The following is a 25041-nucleotide window of genomic DNA, read 5'->3' as shown; positions in this document are numbered from 1 at the left end:
GTATCCCTTGGATACATGAATCCAACAAAGAGTGACTTGTTTCTAAATCGGAACAATCCTCGAGTACATCAGCGATCCACGGACCAAGTTCCCAAGCTCAATAGCCCCCAAGTGGCGCTCAGACAACTCTCGGGTACGCGGGCAGTGCACATTTACCGGTAGGCTGGGAAGGGATGGACGCAAAAATGGGCCCAAATTTGTTACAAACAACAACACATCATCCTCCAAAGGGAGACAATCTCGAGGGAGTATTTCCACCTGGAACAGTCCCCAGAATTTCGACTATGAACGTAGAAAATGGAATGAAGGGTCTACAACCGCTAGCATAGTAAGGTTTAGTGACTGTAGCTTTGGGGGCGCGAATCTGATGCTGTCAACCTGACCAGACGGTCTGATACCAATGATCTGATGGATAGAAGACCCTTTGTTTTCTATCGCTGCTCCCATGGATAGCTCTTAATCAAGCTGCAACATCCTATTGTGACCCAGTCCGCACATGGAACCAGAAAATTGAAGGCGTGACCATTCTGTTTCGGACATTAGCAATAAGGTATTAAGACTTGACCACACGGGGTGTTCGAGGTCTGACGGTCTGATGCATGACCACCAGGCGACAGTCTATGATGTGTCCATAGGAATATTCCATGACGCTTTCTTAAGTAACAGTTTTTCTTGCAACGGTCATTTATACAGAAATGCGGCCATGATAATAAGTATGTCACCCGAAAGATGCCCTAGCTGTGAGCAATTGTAGTTTCTGTTAAATTGTACATTCTCAAGATTCTTTCCAATCTCGATCGAAAGGCTTAGTGAGATACAATTATACATTAACAGTGATACAGTGGGAGTGGTGGCGATAAAACTCTGTCTTATCCCACCGTTCGTTGACTGAGAGCTTGTGTAGCACGAGGTCTCGCAGCATCAAACTTAGCTTTCAGTCTTCATCCACCCGAGACAACACGTCTCGGCCTTTGAGAAAGTCTAGAGTGAGCCAAGGGATGGCACTTGAACTTTCATTGCGACTATCAAAGATTGTACGTACATGTAAGCTCGCCACTCAGGCGCAACACGGATTCGAAGACATAAGCTGTCACATCCAATTCAATCAAATTTGGAAATGATTCACGGGCCCAGAAATTAAAAGCACACGTCTGGATAAAGGTTGTATTCGATATTGTGGAATAATCCGTAGTGGGGGGGAGAGTCCCAGTCGAGATAGGGCGCGTAAGAAAGTGTGAGGACTCGTTGACCGACTTTACCATCACAGAGCTGATAACAAGAATCAAATTATCAATACGACATTACATGCATCGACTGTGGCGGCTTATTGCCACTGAGTAGCGGTCGAATCATGCAAGATTTGAATTTACGGGTGTATATGTCAGCAGGGAAAATTACCGGCTAGTACCAAGTTCAACAATCCTGTATTGAAGTGCGTGTTCGCATTTGGGAGGAGAAAGGGATGGAAAAATCCCATCGATGCCTCCATATAGACATCTTTTGTAGACATACGTTCATGATTGTTCTGGTACCTGCGGCCTTGCCTATATATATCTTTACAACATGACTTGGAACGAATAATGTTCACGTGAACGTCCCCTACTCGCCCTTTCTGTGGACATAGACCACCTAGAGTATTTCATTTTCTGGAAAGACAAAACGAAATACTATATTAACACTAGGCCCGGCCAGTTCTGAATATCGTACATTTGTCCCAAAAAAGAGATCTCTAGAAAATTTCTCCTAAAAGTTCGGGCAGAGGGGTTGAACCCTGGCCCTATGAAAATCCCACCCCCCTAGGGAATTTTCTGCTCTGTATTTAACCGCTCGGCTATGGCGTTCCCGGGGCGTCCCCCAGGGCTGGTACACATTGAAAGAAAAAAGTTGTAGAAAGAAGGTTTGGATGGGCGCTATGTGGGTGCCATCCAGGTAATGAGGCTGTAGGTGGCTTGGATGTTGGGATGAGAAAGGGGACCAACCCAGACTTAGGCGTAATAATCAGAGATTCACTGAAATACACACTCGATCTTCTGGGATGATGGAACTTTAGCAGAAAAGGTCAACAAGGAAGGTGGTCCTCTCCAGAGGCACTTACACGAAGGCAAGAACCAATGCGCTTCGACGATTTCTTCTTGCTTCAACAGCCCATTACTATTCACTTATATATGATTAATGAGCTTCCCACTGGCCAACAGGCTGCCTTGCTGACATGTATACTAACACAGCCCGCAAGCGGTGACCATATCTTTGGCAACATCACTGTGGCGTGCTTCGATATATGATATGTGCGTGCGGTAGCGGTGAGTAGCAGAGCAATGACGGGGTAGGCCTATACTTGTTGTGACCACAGGTATATAGCCGTGATATGATGGCCAAATCCCTTGCACATTAGGAGCTACGTTTGTAGCATAAATCAAGGTGGTTTTGATAGTTGCTATGAGATTGTGAAGGGTTGCGACATACGTGCACACACGAGTAATTACTTCCAGGGGTCAACATCGTGCCAGTTTAAGCAAGTCTCAAGTGCCGCTCGACTGTGGAGGGGAGTATCCCATCAACTGCAGGATGGCGACAGTCCATTCTTTCTCCAAATTTCTCTCACTCTGCTCTTTTACGATTTTTTTCCATGAGAGCAATAAGAGAAATAGGTTCCGACTAATGCGTTACTAGTTAGCACCCCTTATAAAAGCACGTGAAGTATTTATGTACTGTCGCTATTCTGCAGTTGATGGGATATAGTAATCTGAGTTGGTAAGAAGACCGAGCTTTCAGTGAGGCCGCGAAGCAGAGATCACTTCATTCTTGAACTAAGCATGAGTAGTAATTCGCGATATTGAAAAGCAAACTCCTGAGCTGGTAGCACACGCACTCCAGTCAGCGTTGAGTTATGTGGCCTTGTCTATATAAAATGTCTACCATAAGTTTTTGAGATATGAGTATCACTCATGTGACTGGTATTTTAGGCATCTTGACTGCGGATGATACTAGTAACGAATTGTAAGGTGATCAGGAACGTAGCATTGCCTTTTCAAGGCAGTCGGGACTGAGATTCTTTTCATTCCCAGCCCTTGTTTTATCTCACATGAGGTATCGGCGAAACTGTTATATGTTCTAGACCGTGAATATCTGTGTCGGCCCCGCAAGTTCAAGGAAAAGGACTGTTCCAAGGAAGGTGATCATCTTGGATGAGTCAATTAAGGTAGCTTACGAATCTGGCTTAGCAATGATATGAGGTAGCTATCAATGGCTCAAAGCTTGATTAAGTTCATCAGACCAATAACTTTCATCGACTAGTAATCTGAAGTTAGAGAGGTGGGCAGGCATATGATCTTCGCCAGCTTAAAATGTTTACTGCGGCATACAGCCACGCTCTGAATCGCATCGGACACGGAGTGAAGTAGCGGAAAGACCGGGCTAGAACACCTGCGTTAGCTATAGTTAATTGAAATCATGTTCTCTGTTATCAGCTCGATCCACCTAAGTTCATGGATCTGACGAGATTGGCGACATGTGAGCTAGAAGAGGCGCGGCTATTTTCTCCACGATCGTATCGGATACGCGGAGAAGAGAATTAAACCTTCATCCCGAGACTATATCCTTTGAGGATTGGGGTGATTATCCAGATACTTGGCTGAATACAGTCGTCAACGACGGAATCTCCCACAGAGGAACCTCTCACAGAGGGACAAAAGCCGAAAAGCTAGCCGCATTGAGGCTTGCCTCAATGACATTGGTGGATCGGAGGAGGGCCCGGGTCTAAAAGTTGAAGACTTCTTTACGGGGCAGGATAAACGCCCAGGGTCAGGGGAACCAGCTGCTGCCAAAGAAGTAATGCCACACAGTTTTCCGGATTGAGTTCACTATCCGTCAAGTTTACTGATCAGGAAGTGGATTAAACCTGGACACGGGGTGGTGTCATCCAGGCTCGGCTGTTGGCGTTTTAGCCTTCGCTTGTAGCCCGCACCCGGCACTGTCTACGTGCGGTGAACACGAGGATATGCTGAAGTTCATTTGCCCTATTAGCTCCGGTAGTCCAGAGAATGATGAAGGATCAGCAGATGGATATTGAGCACATAATACTCATATACCGAATGAAGGCAGCACACGAGTTGGAAATTTTCTGAACAATGAAAACCACTATGGCCTGCTTGCCATTTGTACGTGATCATGCCGTCCACAGAGGCTATGGTTTGATTCCGAAAGTGGGGGCCCGAAGGTCTGAAAACATTGACTTGAAGAGTGAGCTGTAACCGGTCATGGTCCGAGAGTCTACATCTTGTACATGCCTCGTTGCATGCTTAACGGATGCGTAACGCAGCACGGTTGATCAGATAAGATACTACCTAGTCCCAAGTTCCAGACTCATTAGACAGAGGCAAAGTCCAGACCATGAAGAGCCAGCGGGAAAGTGCCGAAAACGAGGGAAACCGTTATTATAACAGGCGCGAAGGTGGATGACTTATACTGCTGGAGGCAATTGTTCAGCCTGTCAATATTAAGCTTGGTTACACGAAACCGGTCTCCTTGTTGTCCCCCTCAACCCCCCTCTGGAATGCTACATTGTCATTCCCGAACGAGCGGCAAACCTCGGAATCTGCCGAGCGGGTATACATGTTTTCGGTCAAGACTGAGGAGGGGGAAAACAGCTGACGGAAGCCGGGTGCGTTTAGGTGTGTTCGGCAGCCGCGTAGAGACAACGCGCTTGGGAGGGCTTCGTTGAAGATTGTCGTGCCTCTGATGAGATTACATCCAAATCCGGTCGCATGGCATCATATGAGGTCCCGGAAACACTTGGCAAAGTCGGAAGTCCGACATAAGGAGATCTTCGAGGTCGGGAAAAGGTTCTCGCCCATGAACCCATGATGGCCAGGTTCATGTTCACCTTCCGCAATTCCCTGACCCTACGAGACGGTCGATTGGCAGTGCTTGCATCTTCAAGATCAGGTGGTGGGCGTGACCAAGAGCCAGCACGGCTTTTTCAAGCTATGGTATGCCAGGATGGGCCCTCCCTTAGAAGTTATCATCAAGCGGAGTGGAATCTGTTTTCCCAGAACTTTGGTTCAACGGCAATTCCTCTCGTTTCTTGACGTCGGCTTTTCCTTACGCCAAGAGGCTTCGTTGGCATCATCGGCAACTCGCTGGCAAAGGGGAAGAGTGTAGTTACACGTTAAAAGAGTGGATGGCTCGCGTTGCGGTGCCAAGCGAGAGCCATGCCCCGAAACGTGATAATGCCCGGCCCCAACACATTCTTGAAAGGGATGTTCGAGGCCTAGCGGCCGATCCGACCTGCAGTCGACAAGCCGCCACAGCCTAAACCGGAGCTAGTCGTGTCTCTGAGCTTTGGTCAAGCTCGACTGTGCCATCGGCATCTAGTGAGGCGCAGAATGGGGCGTAGTCGGGAAAGCAAGAGAGCGAGAGAGAGAAAAAGAGGCTTAAAGGCGTCTTTGAGCCGCATTTGGTTAAAACAATTCTCATTCCGCCAACACCAGAAGACTGATGGCGAGCCCCCCTCGGCGGTCTTGCCATGTCTGCTTGGCCTGTCGATTTCCAGAAGACGAATGTCGTCCTCGTGAAGACTTTCAAACTTTAACTAAGCGAACAGCCGACCAATCCACGCAGACTTCAGACCTCTGCCCGGCTCCGATCGTCCCCTCGATTCAGATTCTGGGGCGTTGACCGCACCTCAGCCAGAGAAGTGAACACCCATCTGCAGGACATCTGTCCGCGGGCATCTGAGACCTTGTTCCTCGGTTTAGGGTCTAGCCGTAAAGTCACCCCAGGAACCCCATGGCCTTCCCACCCAAGGCAGTCATAGGCCGGGCGGAAAACGTGGGATACGGTAGAACGTGCGAGTGATGACACTTGAACAGGCCCACCCCCCTCCCCTCTTCCAGTCTTTCAGATGATGGCCCCAGTGGTCTGGGCCGACTTGTCCGCACCCGGAAGGCTACTTTGCCATCTCCGCCGTGGCTTGCACGACGACGCCCCGTCCTCCCCGGCGGCTGATCCGAGCCGCACCCTCACCCATATTTGTTACCCTTCCCAGATATCTCCCCCTCTCATGGTTGCACAATTTTCTTTCCTTCCTTCCTCTGCCCAATCTCGCACTGCTGGTCTTTCAGACTTTGGTGTTCACCGGAACGCACCCCCACGAGTCCTTGGACGCCTTCACTTCCGTCATGATTTGATCACCACACAATTTGATATCACAGCGAAAACCACATGATTGTTGCTATGAAGCCATATCTCATTCTCTGTCTTTCTTGACGAGCCTACCATTAGTGTATGGTCTCTACGATGATGTGCCAGATTGCGCAGTAAGTCATTCGAGAACCTAACCGCACTTCAAGGTGCTGACAGGCTATCCTAGCTACCATGCCTATTCGAGCCGCTCGACTACACATCATGCCAGTTCAGTAATTCGACATGTCTCTGCGAAGATATGAACTATAACATGGCCGTGATTCATTGCGTTCGGGTTCAGTGCAGCGTGCAGCAAGCTTTGAGTAAGCATATCATAGCAGTTTGTTGTAAGATGCCGGGAGATGCTAACACGAGCCTGCTAGTCACGAAGAATCGAACATGGCAAGACTGCGGATTCGCATATCATGATGAAGGTGTTTCCATTGCATGGGTTCCGTCATTCCTCTTCGGGATGGTGACACTATTTTTTGCCATGCGGCTGGCGACGAAATGGATAGGTTTATCGACTTGGGGGTTGGACGATACAACCATTACCTTTGCATACGTAAGTCTGGGCGGTCCTGAGATGAGGTCTCAGCTAACCTTTAGATTTAAAGGTAATGATGATTGCCTTCTTGGTCGCCACACATCTTGGAAGGCAAGAGGGATTTGGAAAAGACATTTGGACGCTCACGGTGGATCAAATCACAAATTTCATCAAGGTAAGTTCGGGATTAAGTGACACATCTAGAACACGACTAACTCGCAAGTCCAGGGCTTCTTCGCTTTTGAGATTGTCTACTCCGTGACACTCGCAGTCATCAAAGCTTCGATACTATTCCTCTACCTGCGCATTTTCGGGGCACTCACCGAGACTTTCCGCCGAATCTTATGGGCGACGCACATCTTCAATGTCATTGTATGCGTCACATTTGTCATTGTCAACTTGAACCAATGCAAGCCTCTCAGCTATTTCTGGTTCGGATGGGATGGTAGACATCCTGGTCAGTGCATTGACCTGTCTGCCATGGCCCTCTCTCATGCGGCCATCAATATCGCTCTCGATCTCTGGATGCTGGTCTTGCCAGCGACACAAATCTACAAGCTCAACCTGCAGAAAAGGCAGAAAGCTGGCATCATGTCCATGTTTGGTGTGGGCATCTTGTGAGTCCATCCACCCACGCTTGTCACTGGTTCCTTTGACTAATCTGTATGATACAGCATCACCATCGTCAGTGCTGTTCGCCTGCGCAGTGTAGCGCAATTCAATAAATCATGGAATCCAACTTGTAAGTTCCTGGGTAATGGTTAATCATCAAAATTCCTCTTGCTGACGTCTTATTAGACGACTTCTTTGGCTTGGCACTTTGGTCTCACATCGAGCTTTGCGTTGGAACAATCGTAGCATGCATGCCAGCAGCTCGAGCCCTCGTCCGACGACTCTTCCCCGAACTCCTCTACGTCACCAATATCTCCACGAATAGAACTTCCACTAGAGCTTCCGGCAACGTCAAGATTGTATCTCAGGACATCGCGACCATTGCTACGGATGATCTCCCCGAGAGTTCGACAGCGAATTCTACGAAGAAGGACTCGCTCGCTACCCTGACGCCCGACAGGGTCCCGCTGAGACGACTGACTACGAGCGATAGCTTGCTGCAAATCTCTCTCAGCGATCGTGATCGCTCGTTATACGGAGACTCACAGAAAGGAAGCAAACTCAGTGACTGGTAAACGTCTATTTGGCTACCTGTATTCGTAAACAATATTGTTGGTAATAATGGGACTGGCGAAGGGGTGTGAAAAGCATGGATAATACCCTTACTATACTGCGAAGCAGATTGATATTTAGAATTCTTTTGAGCAATGCATTATTTGCAGCTCACATCATGTACGAAACTAAGAGAAAAAAAAGTAAAAAAGAACACACAGATCTATACATTTCAGATGCTTAGAATCTCTGCGGCGCGGGAGATTGCAGATGCGCTCTTCTCCACCCATTCTTCGGCCTGTGTCTCGTTGCCGGAGCTTAAACTATCCTGCACTGCGGGGAAGACATCGGCGCCGTAGCCGTTGTCGAGACCGGGAGCGCTTATGACATTGTGGAATGTCGGGCGTCCAGGAAGACCGCCGGCGCTCGCAAAGCCACGCGAGAAGTCTCGGTACTTGCCGTTGATCACGTCGATGAGGACCGTGTCGTTGAAAGCGAGGGCTTGTTTGGCGACTGTGGCGATGCGCTCGGCTGCGGCCTCGAACTCGGTAATCGCTTCGTCAATGGGCGATAGGCTAAGGCTGGGATAGTCCTCGGCGATGGTCTCGTTGAGGTCCTCGTAATAGGTTCGTAGCACGCGTCCGGCATTGGGCAGATCCCAGGGGATGATCACATCATCGGCGATGTGGAATGCGATCAAGGTGAGCCACTGGCCCATCGCCCGATGTATCTTGAAGCCCGGGTCTCCAAACTTTGCCATCCAGGTATATGAATCGTAGTGTCTAGTCTCTATCAGTCATACGCGCCGTAAAAATCATGTGAAAGATTTGGTTTTACCCGTGATAATGGTAGACTGGATCAGTTTTGCCCCCATCAGATCCGATATCAATCTGTTTTGTGTGTTAGTCTCAGATGTCTTGGAAGGGGCAATCCAAAACACTTACAGCACTGATACCATTGTGATAGAAAGAAGCATAATCGCTACCGCTCCCCAAGGGAGGAATCTCACCCTCAGTAGTGTTGAACCACATGTCATACAAGGTTGGTCCAACGCCCCAATCTTCAGGAAAAAGAACCTTCTTCATCATTTCGATAGCGACCGTTTGAATTTCGCCAGATCCGGACAGAGCAGTTCGAGGACCCGAAACAGCGACATCGAGGTTCAAGTAGGCGACAGCGTTCGTCACGAGCCAAGGTAAATGACTCTCGACCCATTCAGTCGATCCTTGCAGGCCAAATTCCTCAGCGTCCCAAGAGCCCAAGATGCTGGATGTCAAATCAGTTTTGTTACCTCACGTGATGAAAGGAACATTAAAACAGCACACATACATCGTACGACGGGGTTTCCACCCCTTATTTAGAAGCTTTCCGAAAGCTTTGGAAAGCTCTATGAGAACTGCAGAGCCCGAGTTCGGGTCCGCTGCGCCCCCGATAACCCACGCATCGCGGTGATTCCCGATGATGAGGACTTCGTCGGGATGAGTTCCGTTGATGACGCCAACAACATCCCAAGAGGGAGCAACTGTTTGGTTCATGAAATGAACCATGTCAAGCGTGGCACCCGGTGTTGGACCGCTGCTGTAAGTGATGTTCGACAGTGCGCCAACCCAGCTGCTGCGGTTGACCTGCTCGGCAGACAGGCCGCTTCCGTCAAGAGCGGCGAGTAATGGCACCGCATCTTTCATGCTGATGGGCACGGATGGAATGGTTGGGTTGTAAGGAGTCACATCATTCCTCGGGCCATCCTTCTCTGATGCATATCCGACTGTGGATGGATCACCCGAGTACAGCGAGGAGAAACGGACGCTGCCTCTTTGGATCATAGAAGGATTTCTAGCTGGACCATCTAGAGGTATGGAATGCCTTAGTCAAGTGTGTCTTTGTGGAACCTGACATCCGGGACTACGATATGGACTTACCTGGGTACGCGAGGTAACCGTTTGCAACGGTAATTTCTCCGTCATCAAGAGGGTCGGTGAAAAGAACAGCCCCGATCATGCCGTTGTCCTAGATCGTTAAGCCTTTGAAACCGTCCCGCAGATTGCGTGAGACATACCTGTGCATTCTTCACTTTGGTTCCTCTGTAAATCGCACCGTACATGGACAGTGCGATCTTGCCTTCCAATTCGATTCCGGCATCCTTCAGGGCTTGGAAGTCTCCGCGTTGTCCGCGACTGTATCCCAAAGTCAGCACCTTAAATGGCAGTTAGTTCAGACTTCAGGGTCAACGCACCCAACGTAGACATATTCGGCACTAATGTTGCCGCTTCCGCTCATCGCATGGTAGGCCGGAATTCGGTTGGGATAGCTAGTGGTAGGATCTTCCTCCAGCATGTCCTCAATCAAACTGACATTGTGGATGCTCCCATCTGGTCTGTTCAAACTCAAGGTAGTCTCAAGGGGAGCAGTATACCAGATCCAATACTCCTCAATGGAAGCATCCCAGCCAGCATCAATCCACTTTTGTTGCGTCCACTCAGCTAGAGTCCGGTTGTGTCCGCCAAGATGGTCTCCAGACGTATAGTAGTGAGACCATTCGTCGAGCGATTTGCTATCAAAGGAGTTCACAAGTATAGACTCGGATTCTGTGAGAGAAGGTGGATATTCCACAGCCATATCTCGTTTCTTGTGACCATGATCGTGGTGACTGTGGCGCTCGATGCGGCGGTTCAGGGCGGCCCAGTCTCGTTGACAAGCGTAAATGCTTGTGGCCGTCAAGGCCAATGAAACAAGAATTTGTCGCATGATAGAGATACCGCAGTATTCCCAAGAGTCACTCGATGTTCTCGAAGATGCAGGGGTTTGGAATGATGTTTGAATTACGGATACTCTACTTTTAAACGTGCACTCTACAAGATTGTCGTAAGCTCATCACCTCATGAGCCCCCTCTTACAAGGTTCAAAAGTTCCATAAGCAAGCAGAATCAAGGCAGAAACCGAGGAAAGACCATTGAGGCTTCTACGACCAATACTTTCAGTCAATCTCACTTGCAAAGCCCGCATTATCGGCATCTCACACTGCCTACGTGACATCCTGCGAACTTCCTATCTGGCGTAGCGTTCATGTAATGCAACGTGAGCCAGCAGCGAATTAGCCAAGTTCAAGCAACGAGACTGCAGCTTATATCTCCGGAGGATTGGCTGGCAGTGAGGGGTAGTATGAATTTGGTGATCTCAAGCGTGGGGTAGATCTTGGCGTACGTAGTCACGCGCATGATGGGTTGATTGAGTCTCTTTCTTGCAAAAATGCCACCGGCTATGTATGCTTGAGAAACCGAAGGGTAACCCGGAGTGCTCGGGATGCTTCAAGCCGTGATCGGTAGCGATAACCCGCTGGACTTCATGTTCGATGAATAATTATTGATCAGAAGATCCGGAATAGCCGCGATAGCGTGATTCTCGGCATTGAATGTTTATCAGTCTGAACCAACAAAGGAATCTCCAAAGCCAGTTCTTGTAGATGGCGTTCCTCCGTCGAAGGCTAGTCTGTCTTAGTCAAAACTGAGGCCAGAGGCTACAGCTACAAGCCACAAACAAGCGCCACACTGGGCCGGTGGAAAAACCCATCAAGGGCCACGGAACTTAGTCTGTTCAGTCTTTGATGTAAAGATGATGAACACTACGGTAGATTATGAACGAGGATCAGATTACTGTAAAGCACATGAGCCAGAGCTACTGCAGGAACAGACCTGTCCTGAGGGAGTGAGACACTAGACACGCAAGGGGGCATTGAGGCGGAGGTGTGAATCTCAAGCACCTTCCACTGCTAAGAGTCCAAGGTATATGAATGCAGGAGAGAGAAAGCTCAATCATGGTATTTTTATTGCGCGAAGCGAGTCATCAGTGAGAAGCTTACCATTAATCAGGTAGCCATCATGAGATTCATAAGATTCATGAGTGAGAGATGAGTGAGTGGCCTTAGGAGCCAAGGGTCCAAGTTTGAGCGGAGTTTCCCCGGCGCACGGCCCGTTCCAGGCATCCTAGCTCCATCCCGAGGAACTTGGTTCTGCTGCCAATTTTGCCCATACGCGAAGTAGCCTCGGATAAGTCGCCCCGCCAGCTGCACTCCAGCTGCTTCTCCGCATCAAAGCGTCATCGCCTAGGAGCTCCAGCTCCAAGCTCCCCCAAAGCTCCGAGAGCTCCATCAGATCTCACGCGATCCACCTCCCATCTGCAAACCACCATCCATCCAGTCATTGGATCTCTCCTTATCAACACACACACACACACACATCTCGATTCTCAGCTGGCTGGTTTCGTCAATCACCTTATCGCCAGAGCTTTATCAATAGGCGCTCATCACGCAATCGCCCGTCATGTCGGAGAAGGCGCCGCTTATCCCGGAGTCGGAGCAGGGCGTGTCTTACGGCCGGCCCATGCAATGCCCGTACGCCCAACGGTGCTCTACGAGGAAAGCCGCAGTGAAGGTCTTCGCCCTGGCTACCGCTGCCGGCTTTCTGTACTATAACATCCCTCAAGGTTAGGATCCCTCAAGTGATCCTGTAGGTGGCTACTAAAGTCTGTTGGTGTAGCCCAGAAACCCATCCACGAAGACAAGACGCCCGTTTGCATGACACCGGCCTGTGTCCATGCCGCCTCTGAGATTTTGTACAATTTGTCGCCGAATTACAAAGAGCTGGACCCATGCAATGACTTTGAGGAGCTCGTCTGCGGAGGATGGAGGGACCGACACGACCTTCGTGCCGACCAAGGCGATGCCTTCACCGGCACCATCATGTCGGAGAACTCGGAGCTGCTGCTTCGTCACATCCTTGAGGCTCCCTATCCCAAGGACTCCCAGGTCAACATAACCAAGTCACAGTTTATGACCTACGCTAACTGAATTCCAGCACTCGTACTTCTCGCCCCTCCGTCTCGAATCCACGGACAAGTCCGCCGACGAGCAGAACTTTGACAAGATGAAGGCTGCGTACGATGCTTGTGTTGACGAAGACAAGATCAAGGAGATCGGAGTCGAGCCTCTCATCCAGATACTGGACGAGATCAAGAACAGCTACCCACTTGATGCGGCTACCTCTGTCGACCCTAGCCCGACCAAAGACACAATTCTGCTTCTATCCAGATACGGCGTAAACGCTTTTATTGCATCAGGTACTGGTGCGGATGACAGAGACCCCGATACTGTCGTTGTTTCTGTCGCACCTCCGTACAGTCTGGGGCTTCCCTCAAAGGAGCGATACGAAGATGAGAAGCTCGTCGAGAAGTACCGCGCAGTTGCTGTTGAGGTTCTCGATAACCTTTACCCAGATGGAAACAAGGACAACTTTGCCAAGGTTGTTGATCTTGAGAAGCTTCTGGCAGCCGCCTCCCCTCCCACCGAGGAGCTTGAGGATGTTACTGTGAGTCGAAGAAAAATCTCATCATTGGAGTTCAAAGTAATTGACAATTAAGCAGAAAACCTACAACCCGATGCTCATCGACGAGGCATCTGCTCTTGCTCCGGAAATTGAGCTTACAGCGTTGATCCATGATCTCGTCCCCGAGGGCTTTGTCGTTGAGCGCGTTATCGTGATGTCACCCAAGTACATGACTGAGCTGTCTACCATTCTTTCCGGGACCGATAAGGAGGTTATTCAGAACTACTTTATCTGGAAGGCTGTCCAGTCCCTTTCTTCCTACGTCGACACCGATGCTCTCAAGCCTTACAAGCGCTTCAAGAATGAGCTCGCTGGAAAGGTAAGCTTGAAGCTGTGCATTCGATTAGCATGATACTGATCCATCTAGGACCCCGAGTCTGCCCCTGAGAGATGGCGCACATGCGTTGGTCACGTCGATGACGGCTTGGGCTGGATTCTCAGCCGTTTCTTCGTTGAGAAGGCCTTCTCGGCGGAGGCAAAGAAGTTCGGCGACACCATTATCACCGACATCAAGACCGAGTTCACCAAGAAGCTCAAGGCCGCCAAGTGGATGGACAAGGAGACAACCACCAAGGCCATGGAGAAGGTCCAGAACATCATCCAGAAGATCGGCTATCCGACCAAGAGCCCAGACATCATGGACCCTCCCAGCCTCAACGACTTCTACAACTCCGTCGACATCAGTCCGGAGACTTTCTTCAAGAACGCACTCGCTGTTCGCAAGTTCGCTGTTGGCTACGAATGGTCAGCCCTCGGCAAGCCCGTCGACCGGGAGCAGTGGGGCATGACAGTTCCTACCGTCAATGCCTACTACAATCCTCCCGGCAACGAAATCGTCTTCCCGGCGGGCATCATGCAGTTCCCCGTCTTCGATGTCGAAGTCCCGGCCTATATGTCCTACGGTGCCTTTGGCTCTGTCGCTGGCCATGAGCTCAGCCACGCCTTTGACTCCACTGGCCGCCACTATGATCAGAACGGCAACTACACTGACTGGTGGTCTGACGCCACTGTACAGGCTTTCAAGGACAAAGCTGAATGCTTCGTCGAGCAGTACTCCAACTTCTCCGTTCCAGGACCGGACGACAAGCCTCTCCACGTCAATGGACGCCTCACCCTTGGCGAGAACCTTGCCGATGCCGGCGGACTCTCGGCCTCATACCAGGCCTGGAAGCGCCGTGCCCACAAGCACCCCAACAAGGATCTGCCGGGCCTCGAGCACTTCACGCAAGATCAGCTCTTCTTCGTCACATACTTCCAACTGGTGGTGTGGCATGTCTCGGAAGGATACGGCCATCAACCGGATCTATACTGATCCTCATGCGCCCAAGTGGGCCCGTATTCTTGGCACAATGTCCAACAGTCGGGAGTTCAAGGAGAGCTTCCAGTGCAAGGACAAGAAGCCCACTTGCGAGCTATGGTAAGACATTTTGAGGGGGACTGGAGATATTAGCCGTCTTTTAAAGAATGGTTACGTAGCGCTTGTGTGTATAGTATGTACTCCGTACGGTAGTCACAGAATGGAAATCACTCGTTGACAAGAGAATTCCACTGGCGGCTCACTGCATGAGGTGCGAGTGGGACTGTGATTCTTGCCCCCCTATGCTGGCGTTTACCTATTTGGATAAGACCGCCATTTCTGCCATACCGCAGGGCGAACGATTAACAGTACCTGTGCCAATAAGATGACGAAAATCCAAACTTTGAGCCATCAAGGTCATCTTCGTACACGTTTGCACATCTACACTATCAGCGGTTACTGAGAATTGAACCAAGGTTAACGAACATTTGGTTAACCAACCCCTGATCCACCGGGGTCAATCTACGAAACCACTGTTTTCCACAGCTGTCTTGTTATCAAACCGGCTCTGGACAGTGGGGGTTCCATCGCTCAATATAGTGCCCCCCTGAGTTGAAGTTAGATATGCCCGCAGTAATGCCCGTTACCAGTCAGCAAGTCACACAAAAGATTGTCGACGAGAGAGGACTGAGAAGTACGTCTGTATGTGCCCGCACAGAGCAGGAACATGACTTCTACTGTCGTTGCTGAAGATAGTCTCCGTAGATCGGAGTCGGCGGAATTTCAGGGGCTAAATAATATAATTCAATGTCAAACATCAGGCCGCTACTACTCTCGATATTAAAATGGCCCCCATTTCTAGAGTGCATTACAAATTTGTATGGGCTACTCCAGGCCCTAAAGGCAGGAACATTACAAGCCACCCGACTGTCACCACAATCTAATCGACGCAAGATCACACGAGCTTAACGTTAAGAGGGTTATTGCTCGAAAGATCGAACGAACCACTAGCCGATGGCAGCAATGGGCGTAAATAATATTGATAAAGTACTCCGAAGAAGTGAAGACAGCTCCGTGAAGTTTTCGTGAAATTCTCGGAACGTTCAAGAACCTTGATATCAGTGACGCCTATGAAGTTTGAATAAGTTATATTCGGATGTCCTCAAATAGCTGCGACTGTTGAGGTCACAAATACCAACACAAATAGGCAGCCGATCATCGATGTCGTTAGAATATCGATGCCCGTGATAGGCTGCAATGGGCGGCTGCTGACTTTGCAGCTCACACTACCTAGCTTATCTAGCTAGCAGCCTGGCAGGCAAACTAGAGAGCCAACAATAACCCAGAAGTGAAACTCTTACAGTTCAGAGGTTCGCGGAAACATCAATGGGTGGAACTGTTCTAGACAGTGATGTATCTGTATTAGGTGCACCTCGAGTCGAGGAGGGGCTCTTTGATTGTGGATACCGCGCGGGTGTCAGTGTCTGCGTTGTTCAACTCCTTGAGACAGGCCGGTCCCAGGGGTCACCGTTTCGTAATTGTCGAGGGCGCGGGATTACGGGGCGCTGCCAGCCCCGTTGTATGGAGCATTTTTTTCATGTTTCTATTCTTATTCAATGGGGAGATAGGGCTTTCGGTGTAGATTCAGCAAGTACGCGATATCTTGTCTGGCAGCCCTTGCTCTTTGCCACATGCACCTATCCGGATCCAACTTCGGGCATGATAGGCCTGACATTGAAACATTCATTTTCTACTAATGAAGCTGTCCGTGAAATTAGTATGATGACAAAATGGGCCACTAGAGAGATGGTAGTCGTAGATAGATATTCCCTTTGCCAGTTATGACCAACGTCTGCAGTTTCTGGCCTTGGCACCTGCTGGTTTCTGACTTCATCAACAATAAACTGGGGCACTGCATATGTCTCCGGTCGTGGAGAGCACTTATCTCATCTCCTTCCATTGACGATAGAAATGCCGCATCGAGAAGTTCGCTATTTTGATGCCTATTCTGCGTGTTGTATCCGCAGAAAGTAGAGTCACTAAGACAAGATGTACTCAATTGCGGTGGGCAGACGATTATCTATCTGATACCGTGGCATACTTTCTTTCGAGCCAAGACTCTGGTGATGACTTGCCTTATTCGTCCATAGAGGTGCGGGAGCTCCCTAGCTTCCATATACGGCCCTACCGATGGTGGTTGCATTGCAGAGTTTTTCAACGTACCCTCACGTTCTTGAGTGGTTGAATGTGTAGCATTGCGATAGATTGCCATGTCAACCGGCGGCGATTAGGATAGATTAATCGAAGGGTGTTTAAAAAATATCAGACCAAAGGAATGAAGCTTATTCTATATTGCTTTTCGAAATTCAGGGCCGCGAACCCTCTTCGCCCCTGCACCTTGGCTTCGCTACACGACTCGTCGACGGTGGTCCGGCCGTCTTTTCGTTGGGCGCCGCCGGAGGTAGCCCGCCGGAAGATACGCCGGGCCAGACCCGTCTCGTCGGGTTCCGTGCACGGAGCAGCAAGGGAGGGAGGACACGGTACACCGACATGGAAGGATGGTAGAGAAAATGTTTGTTGAGTCAGGGCCCAGGGGGTTATGAGTTTTGTCGGGCATCGACGTTGATTGATAACGACATGGAACACGCCCAAACCCGGCCACTTTCACATGGTTGCGAGATATTGCACCAGATGTCAGCAACCTGGTCCCAGCATTCAGGAACACAGCACGGTGACCCGGACATGGGAGACTTGCCGGCCGCATCGGGGTTTTACGGAGGCGCCACAAAATTTTCGGTCTATAGGTCGGCGGTTCAATGCTTCACTGGGTCTTTAACAAGTTTTGTAAAAAGAGAAAATTGTGGACTGCGTTTCTCCGTTGGCTGGGTTTTGCTTGGACTGAAGTGGTTGGACATGATCTTTGAAATGCTTTGATCTTGGAAAGGCGATGCTTTGAGTAGCGTACCCTTGGTACGTTGAGAAACGATAGGAAGAGGAAGCAGAAAACAAAAGGAATAAACCAGAACGGTCTCCTTGGCCCTAGTCTAGCGCGCGCAAACAGGAGCCGGTAGTCCGCGGTGACAGGTTCAGGTTCCGTGGGCTAGCGTACGGATAGACAGCAATGTGAAATTTTGGGCAATTTCAATTTCTACATACGGGCGCCGGATGATCTGCAACTTTGCATGTCTTGGTTCTTGGACTTGCTTGGACAACCGACAAGTTCCAATACTGCCAAGAGGACTCCATCAATAGAATGCTCCACAGGGGATGTCACGGTGTAGATACAGCAAATGTCCCAGGTTGCCAGGATGATGAGGAGATGTTGATGGATGGCTGACGGATGATTCAAAGAGTGTCGTCGTTGACGATGCAACTACTAGTTCTCGGTGGCCGGACTAGACGGACAAACTTCGTTCTCAAAGGGAAAAAGTGGTGCGGATGGAGGCCCGACGCGTCAACATTCACTTGGCGGCGATGCCCATCACCACTGAGATATGGAGATGTTGGAGGGCGGTGCATCGAGGCAGGCCGTGCGATGCGATAGTCACCGCTTGGTGTTTCTGCTTGTTTCCCTCTGCCAACCTTTACAAATGCACACCACCTAACAAGCCTCTGAAGGTGCCGGTTGAGTGGGTGATAACTTGGCAAGTGAGGCTCTCGCCAAGAGGTAGTGTCCACTGCCACGGCGGGAAGGTAATAGTTGATGAGTCCGTCACTCTTATCATCGGCATGGACCCTCTTCTATGATGCGGCGGTGCATTGCCAATGCTGCTAACACGGCAGTGGATGCAGCCGGGCAATGCTTATCGTCGCACCGCGGGCGTTGAGCCGGACGTTTCGAGGTACGCCTTGGCGATGCAGCGGCGGTGTCGCAGTCGTAGTGTAGATGTGATCGTCCTGCGCGCTGGCTCGCTGAGCTGCATTACAACAGTAAGACAGGAAGACCAGGCCGTCTTGGACTCCGTTGACCGGTTGTGGGCCGCGACTGAGGCGCGATGTGGGCTAGGGAGAAAGGCAGAAGATGGGGATTTTCCTACTTGGCGCTGGGCGTTTTGGTAGATCATGTCACCCAATCTGGCCAAGAGATTGAGCAAGAAGATGAAGCTACTGGAACGGGTTGACGCAGATGCAGATGTGCAAACCCACCGGCGCCCTATTGAAAGCCAAGTCAGCAAGCGAGGAACGTCGAAATGTGCTGGATGAGATCACATGGACAGGGCGTTTTGGTTGTTGCACTAGAATTTGTCTTTGACGGATGCAAATGTGCTCTTGACTTGCCTCTATTGGCGATGTCCCGTTCGTGATGCATCATCTTGGCGTTCCATAATCTTTTTGCTTTGAGAGCTTCATTGGGTTGCGGTGCACAATCAACTACTCCGTGGAGAAACACCGCCACCGCTTCTCTGTTGGTGTGGAGCAACCAATGGTGCTAGAATGCCAAGTTGCTCACACTGCTCGAAGAGATGAGTTGCATCACCAAGGCTTCGCTCGCGAGCGAACATGAAAAACAAGACGCGACGCGAGCTCTAATCGGATTGTGGGCACCAAAGAAGAAACAAGAGCCAAGAGTTCACGAGAATAGAAACTGGCGGCTTTAGGGGTTTTGTACGTTTAGCATCTCTCATAGCGTGCTTCGTACAGCTCTCTACCGCTTTAGTATGCAGGGCCGCCAGCATTCGTCCGAATTGCTCAAGTGTTTGTGAGATACTCCTATCCGGCATCGTGTGGTGGTATTCTGTTCAAGCCTCGCACACAGAGCGAACGGGAATTCGACCGAGCACTTTTGAGAGACTGTGTAGTCTAGAAATAAGCCACCTATGATTTGCGGTTGCACATATGCACACCCTCTTTCTGCTCAGTCTGATGGATGGATGGATGGCCAAGGGGCCAAGACATCTAGGACCACGTTTTGTGGCGGCTGTCTGTGTGTGGTTTTGTCGCTCACCATTGTCCAGTGCTCGCTGTCACTAATATTCGCGGGCGTACCTTAGTGGGCATTGAACAATGAATTGTCATTACTGTCACTTTAGGCTCGAACGGCACGGCTCTTTGGGCATCCAAGACGTCGATCAAGAGGCGGAGGACCATCAGCAGAAATCTTCCGTGACAAGTCATCTCTCTCTTTGTCCATCTTCGTCATCGTCCAAGCTGTCAAAAATTCTACGACCTCCGAATCGACGAGGGCCGGCCACCCTTGAAGCCTCCAAGACCCGAAAGTCCAGGGCCCCCGGGGGCATTAGGTGTGAGACTTCTGGCCAGGGAGGGCGCCTGAAAGGGGCAATCTGGGAGGGCAACGGGACGGGCGGCCCTCTTTTTTGACTTCTATATTAATTTGGACGGGTGGGACAACCGCAGGCCCGACAGCGGGACAGGTACGGCGAATATTCCAGGGGTCATGTTGGTGAAGTCTGAGTCTTGACTCTAGTCTCTTGGGTATGGGAATCGAGGTGAGGGAGAGGAGGGAAGTGTTACTGATCATCCCCGTCGAGTGTCACCGTTGGCTGTTCGACGCTTATCTCTTCGTCCCCTTGAGTCCCGAACCAGATCCCTGGTCGCCTTCTTCACATGTCCGGCCAGAGCGGTGTTTCGCCCGAGTGGGTTCCGTCTCCTGAATCCCGTCAGACTTGCGCTGCCGCCGAAAATACACTAAACACTGGAGAGGGAAGAATCCGGGCTCTACGCCAGAGGATCCCCTTCGCTGCAACCCCCGGCGGCCCTTCTGCTGCAGCAGACGTTCTGTGTCGAGGCTCTTCTTCGGTCCCGACACATTTTCGTGTCCATTGCAAGTGGAGATTCTCAAGTGTTTGGTTAAGGTTGAGGCGTTTTGGCGATGGGCTGGCCATCTATGATCTGGGTGACTCGCGCCCGTCATCTAAGTGAGGCGTAGGCCGCTAACGTCTCGACCGGTGGTGACACTGAACATATTGTGGCAGGGCGATGTTTGCAGATGAACCATATGGAGCATTCTCTCAGTCTCATCACGACATACGGGGACAATTATTCGAAATATCAAGCTAAAGCCGGCCTTGGCAAAGATGCGCAGCACCTTCATTACGAACGCTTCTTCTGTTCAGTGCGCGAACTGCGGCCAAGACTATAGACACGAGCTGGCAGGAGTCCAATATTGTTGAGGCCGGCTTGGCCTTTTTTCGTCTCCATTCTCACAAGTCCATGCGGCGCGCAGCAGCAGCAGCAACAGCAACAGTCAGCAAACAGGGGAGAGCCAGCTGAGGGACAAATCTGCAATGCGCAGGAATTTGGAAAGAAAAAAGCTCTGCATGCGAATCCCGTCATGGCTCTTCTCTCATCAACATCCAGTAACGTGTTTCGAGGTCCAAGAGGCGGGTCCTCCCATCTCTTGGCGGCCAGAGCTCAGATCGTGAAACGAATGTCCCGACTCGGACAGCCGGGGGTCCCTCGTGAGGGACGCACTTATCTGCCCTTCCCAACTCGAGTTGTGCTTGATGCTTGCTGCAGACTGCAGTGCTGCTTCAAGCGTTGCTCTGCAGCTGCTAGCATCATCCTCCCGTGGTGGCGGCGACGGCGGCGCGGGAGGGAGGAAGGGAAAGGGAAGGGAAGGGCGGACCGCAACGAAGGAAGCGCGGCGCGCGTGCGCAGACGCCCCCTTCGCCTCTGACGTGCGTCACGGTGCGTGTCCTACCTGAATGTCTCTGATGGGCCCCCGAAATCTGAGATCGGATACGTATACTTTCCCTTCTGCTGCTCTTTACCACAGTTAGTGATGTATTCTGCCTATTTACTACTTACGACTACGTCGTCTGGTATCTGCCAAAGACGTGATGTTCCAGCCCGTCCTGAGGCGAGCTTTGAACAGGCATATGCATGGGCTATTAATATTTCCCGATTCATAACCCTCCACCCCTGTACCCCTGGACTCTCAATGTGTCTGCGAGTCCATACGGATAGGTGCAGCAGGAGCAGAAGCAGAAGCAGAGAGAGGGAGAGAGAGCCGCAGCTATGATAGTCACCTCCATTTCCCGTGCGGTGCGTGGGTGATCGACGTCGAGATGGCCCCCATCCACCATTGTTCAGATAAGGAAGTCTTGAAGAATGAATCAAAGAAGCAAGCCAGCCGCGGGTGTGTGTGACACACGGCCCCTACTTGCGAGGATTCGCGGCCTTGGTGTCCTGGCGGCCCCCCGATTGGCCGACCCAACCTACTTCTCATTCACTCTCTGAGTATCTCATACACACTCCTGGTCCATCTCCCGTGCTGGCACGCCTCTCTCTCATTGTGTTCTTGGCACGGCTACGACCGAACTGCTGTCTTTGCCCAAGCCGTGTCGATCCAGGAGTACCCCTCGGGCCCCAAAATACTTCGAGGCTTGTATCACTTCACATCGATGGGCCTTCCCCTTGACCCTAGCCACAGGTTCTTCTCTCCTACCAATGTACATCCGCTACCGCATTTGTGACCCTGGTCTGAGACAGGCGACGGTAGGCGCCCTTCACCATAATTCACCTTCAACCACCAGCCTGTCCATCCTCTTGCTCGCCGTCTTGCCGGACCCACGATAGCCAACCCCTGGCCTTGAGATCCTTCCTCTTCTGGCGAACGGTCGTCGCTCATCTGGGTTACCCTGTGCAAGGTCGGTCGTGGGGGTACGTCTTGGAAACTCGCGAGCCGGCTGGCCGCCACCGACTCACCCAAACGCCAGCCCACGTTTCTCGCAAAGAGCCTCAATACACGACCTCCCGCTGCACCCTCACGATACTGCACATATACACACACAGCAGCAAGCTAGGCCTTGGTATGCAGGATGTGTCAACACTCGGCCACAGAAGCCAACGTAACCATATGTTACCGCGTTGCGGTATTGCCGCCCGCTTTGGATCTTCATATCTGTGGATCTTCCTCGTCGCTCGTCCATACCCTCCTTTCATAGCCCAATATTGCTTTCCTTGGCAAGGATAGAACAGACACCCTGCAGTACACGCCCTCCTGCGGGTCTCCCGTCTTAACTTCGAGCCAAATTTGGTGTTGAGACGTGCCCTCTCTCGTACCGCACAGTTGTTCCAAGGTCAGTGAGCCTCACAAACACCTGGAGGAGACAGAGACAGCAGACACATCCATTCCGCTTCTGCCATACAACCTCCACTTCTCAAACAAGGGTGGCAGAAACCAAATACGTCCAGTCTCCAGTTACCGGACTGTCTTGTCTCATACGCACACACTTTGGTGTATTTTTGTTCTCTTTTCACTCCCCCCTGCTTCTTGCTGCTACTACTGATGCCTCTCACCTTGACTTGACTGCACGTACCTGTCTCCACCGGACTGATACCCTGTTTTATCATTCAGTCTGTATCTATTCTGAGAACCAGGGCTTGGTCTGAAGAACCGGACTCATTACGCACCCTCTCATCTTCTCCAGTCTCTCAAGATATATCATCCGGTCCAAGACCTCCAATCTTAGCATCAATCCACCGGAGCTGGAATCCCCTTGTTCAGCGACAGCAAGTGCCCCTTTTTTAGTTCTGTTTGGTTCTTGGTTCACAACATTCACCATCGTCGCCTCCATATATCAAGAACCTCATACCCCATCTTTCCCCAGTTTCCTCTTGTTTGGTCTTTACCCACAAACCGACACTCACTCAACAACTCCATACGCGAGCGAACGACTTATTCTCTGCGAGATTCGACGTGCTTTGCCTGTTTCCTGCTTCGACCGGTCACTACCAGTGAGCATATACACCATCCTATAAAACAACAAAAAAGAAAAAAAGAAAAAAAGAAGACTTCCACAATGGATCGGAGAGATCCCCAACACTCGGCATGGACCGAGTCCGAGGTGTCGACACGCAAGAACTCAGCAGAGTGGCAGACTTCCAGACCAAACTCACCTAAGCTGGCACCACTAGACCTCGGGTTCGTCGACGAGAAGAAGGGCAAGGAGACGGAGAAGGACGGCTATAACACATCCATCACACCCGTCGTGGAAAAGGGAACAACACCTCACGCCGCCGCTCACAGCCACCTTCGCGATGTTCCCGGCCTTGGAATGATTGACATCAACGATCCCAACCGCCCGAGGATGGGCTGGAAGGCGCGTATCCACCACTTCACTTGGGCGTGGTACACCCTCACCATGAGCACGGGTGGTCTCGCGCTCCTCATCTTCGCACAACCGCATCAGTTCCCCGGACTGAGGCAAATCGGTACCGTCGTCTATGTCATCAACATCATCCTCTTCGTTCTCGTCTGCTCTGCCATGTTGACAAGATTCTTCCTCTACCCCGGAGACATGAAGAAGTCCCTGACCCACGAGCGTGAGGGCTTCTTCTTCCCAACTTTCTTCCTGTCCATCGCCACGCTCATCACCAGCACGAACCGATACGCCATCCCCGAGAACGATGAGACCCTCGTCTGGGCCATCCAGGTCGCTTTCTGGGGCTACCTCATCGTCACGCTCATGTTGGCCATCGGCCAGTACAGCTTCGTCTTCGCCAGGCACAACTTCGGCCTCCAGACCATGATGCCGACATGGATTCTTCCCATCTTCCCTATCATGCTTACTGGTACCATTGCCTCAGTCATTGCCGATACCCAGCCCGAGATCGCGGCGGTGCCCATCGTCGTTGCCGGCCTCACTTGCCAGGGTCTTGGTCTGTCCGTCGCCGTTCTCATGTACGCACACATGGTCGGCCGCCTTATGTCCGCAGGCCTTCCCCACCGCGAGCATCGCCCTGGTCTGTTCATGAACGTCGGACCCCCGGCCTTCACTGCCCTCGCTCTCATCGGCATGGCTAACGGCCTCCCCAACAACCTCGACCCCGACCGCGATGGAATCATCATCGACGCTGGCATTATCAGGACCATTGCTCTCATGAGCGCCATCTTCCTGTGGGCTCTGGCTGCCTGGTGGTTCGGTATCGCTACCATCGCCGTCATCTCATCGCCACCTGTCTACTTCCACTTGGGTTGGTGGGCCATGGTCTTCCCCAACACAGGTTTCACCCTTGCCACCATCACCATCGCCAACCAACTGGGCAACGAGGCAGTGAAATGGTTCGCAACAGGAATGAGTGTCTGTCTACTAGGAGCTTACTGCTTCGTTCTGTACCACCACATCAGGGCGGTCGTTATCCAAGACATCATGTACACCATGAGAGACGAGGACTACAACGACCACTGAGCAAGTTCACGGCACAGCGGAGGAGAGAAGAGAGAGGGACTGTTTGGGAAACGAGTTGTCTGCGTCTCGATCGCAGGGTTCATCGCAGTACGCAATTTCGCACACGGATTCGTACTTGCGCAGTCTTGGGCCAGGGTTGGCTCACTGTTCATGCTTCAATGTTCATAGCGCCGGACGAATGTCTGGGATGTTTCTGGCAATATTTCCGCTCTGGCCGAGCGAAAGGAGTTTAATCATTTTTGGGGCAGCATATCTCATCAGCGTGCAAAAAAAGCAGCGCGCACAATTCCAAATTGGATTCTTTTTTCACTTTTTTGA

The 25041-nt window shown here is 51.1% G+C and overlaps 4 protein-coding genes across 4 annotated transcripts; 3 read left to right on the top strand and 1 right to left on the bottom strand.

The window, feature by feature from the left end:
• Positions 1-6454: 6454 nt before the first annotated feature.
• On the top strand, positions 6455-7917 carry N0V96_003312 (uncharacterized protein; the record flags this gene model as incomplete). The annotated part of the gene is made up of 4 exons (XM_065756797.1): positions 6455-6460; positions 6959-7347; positions 7405-7472; positions 7529-7917. The coding sequence occupies 4 exons, from the start codon at positions 6455-6457 to the stop codon at positions 7915-7917; spliced, it is 852 nt and encodes a 283-aa protein (XP_065614564.1).
• A 209-nt stretch (positions 7918-8126) lies between these two features.
• On the bottom strand, positions 8127-10639 carry N0V96_003311 (uncharacterized protein; the record flags this gene model as incomplete). The annotated part of the gene is made up of 7 exons (XM_053191093.1): positions 8127-8676; positions 8732-8784; positions 8839-9160; positions 9224-9740; positions 9814-9901; positions 9951-10068; positions 10128-10639. 7 exons carry the CDS (start codon positions 10637-10639, stop codon positions 8127-8129), a joined length of 2160 nt encoding a protein of 719 aa, XP_053051518.1.
• A 1571-nt stretch (positions 10640-12210) lies between these two features.
• On the top strand, positions 12211-14584 carry N0V96_003310 (uncharacterized protein; the record flags this gene model as incomplete). Its single annotated transcript, XM_053191092.2, has 5 exons — positions 12211-12373; positions 12427-12695; positions 12745-13254; positions 13310-13591; positions 13640-14584. 5 exons carry the CDS (start codon positions 12211-12213, stop codon positions 14582-14584), a joined length of 2169 nt encoding a protein of 722 aa, XP_053051517.2.
• Positions 14585-23334: 8750 nt separating this feature from the next.
• On the top strand, positions 23335-24723 carry N0V96_003309 (uncharacterized protein; the record flags this gene model as incomplete). Its single annotated transcript, XM_053191091.1, has 1 exon — positions 23335-24723. The coding sequence occupies one exon, from the start codon at positions 23335-23337 to the stop codon at positions 24721-24723; it is 1389 nt and encodes a 462-aa protein (XP_053051516.1).
• Positions 24724-25041: the final 318 nt, after the last annotated feature.

Source organism: Colletotrichum fioriniae, assembly GCF_027942845.1.
Source record: "Colletotrichum fioriniae strain IMI 355084 chromosome Unknown scaffold_3, whole genome shotgun sequence".
Lineage (NCBI taxonomy): Eukaryota > Fungi > Ascomycota > Sordariomycetes > Glomerellales > Glomerellaceae > Colletotrichum > Colletotrichum fioriniae.
The sequence above is the reverse complement of the archived record's forward strand: the minus strand, read 5'-3'. Positions and strand labels throughout refer to the sequence as shown.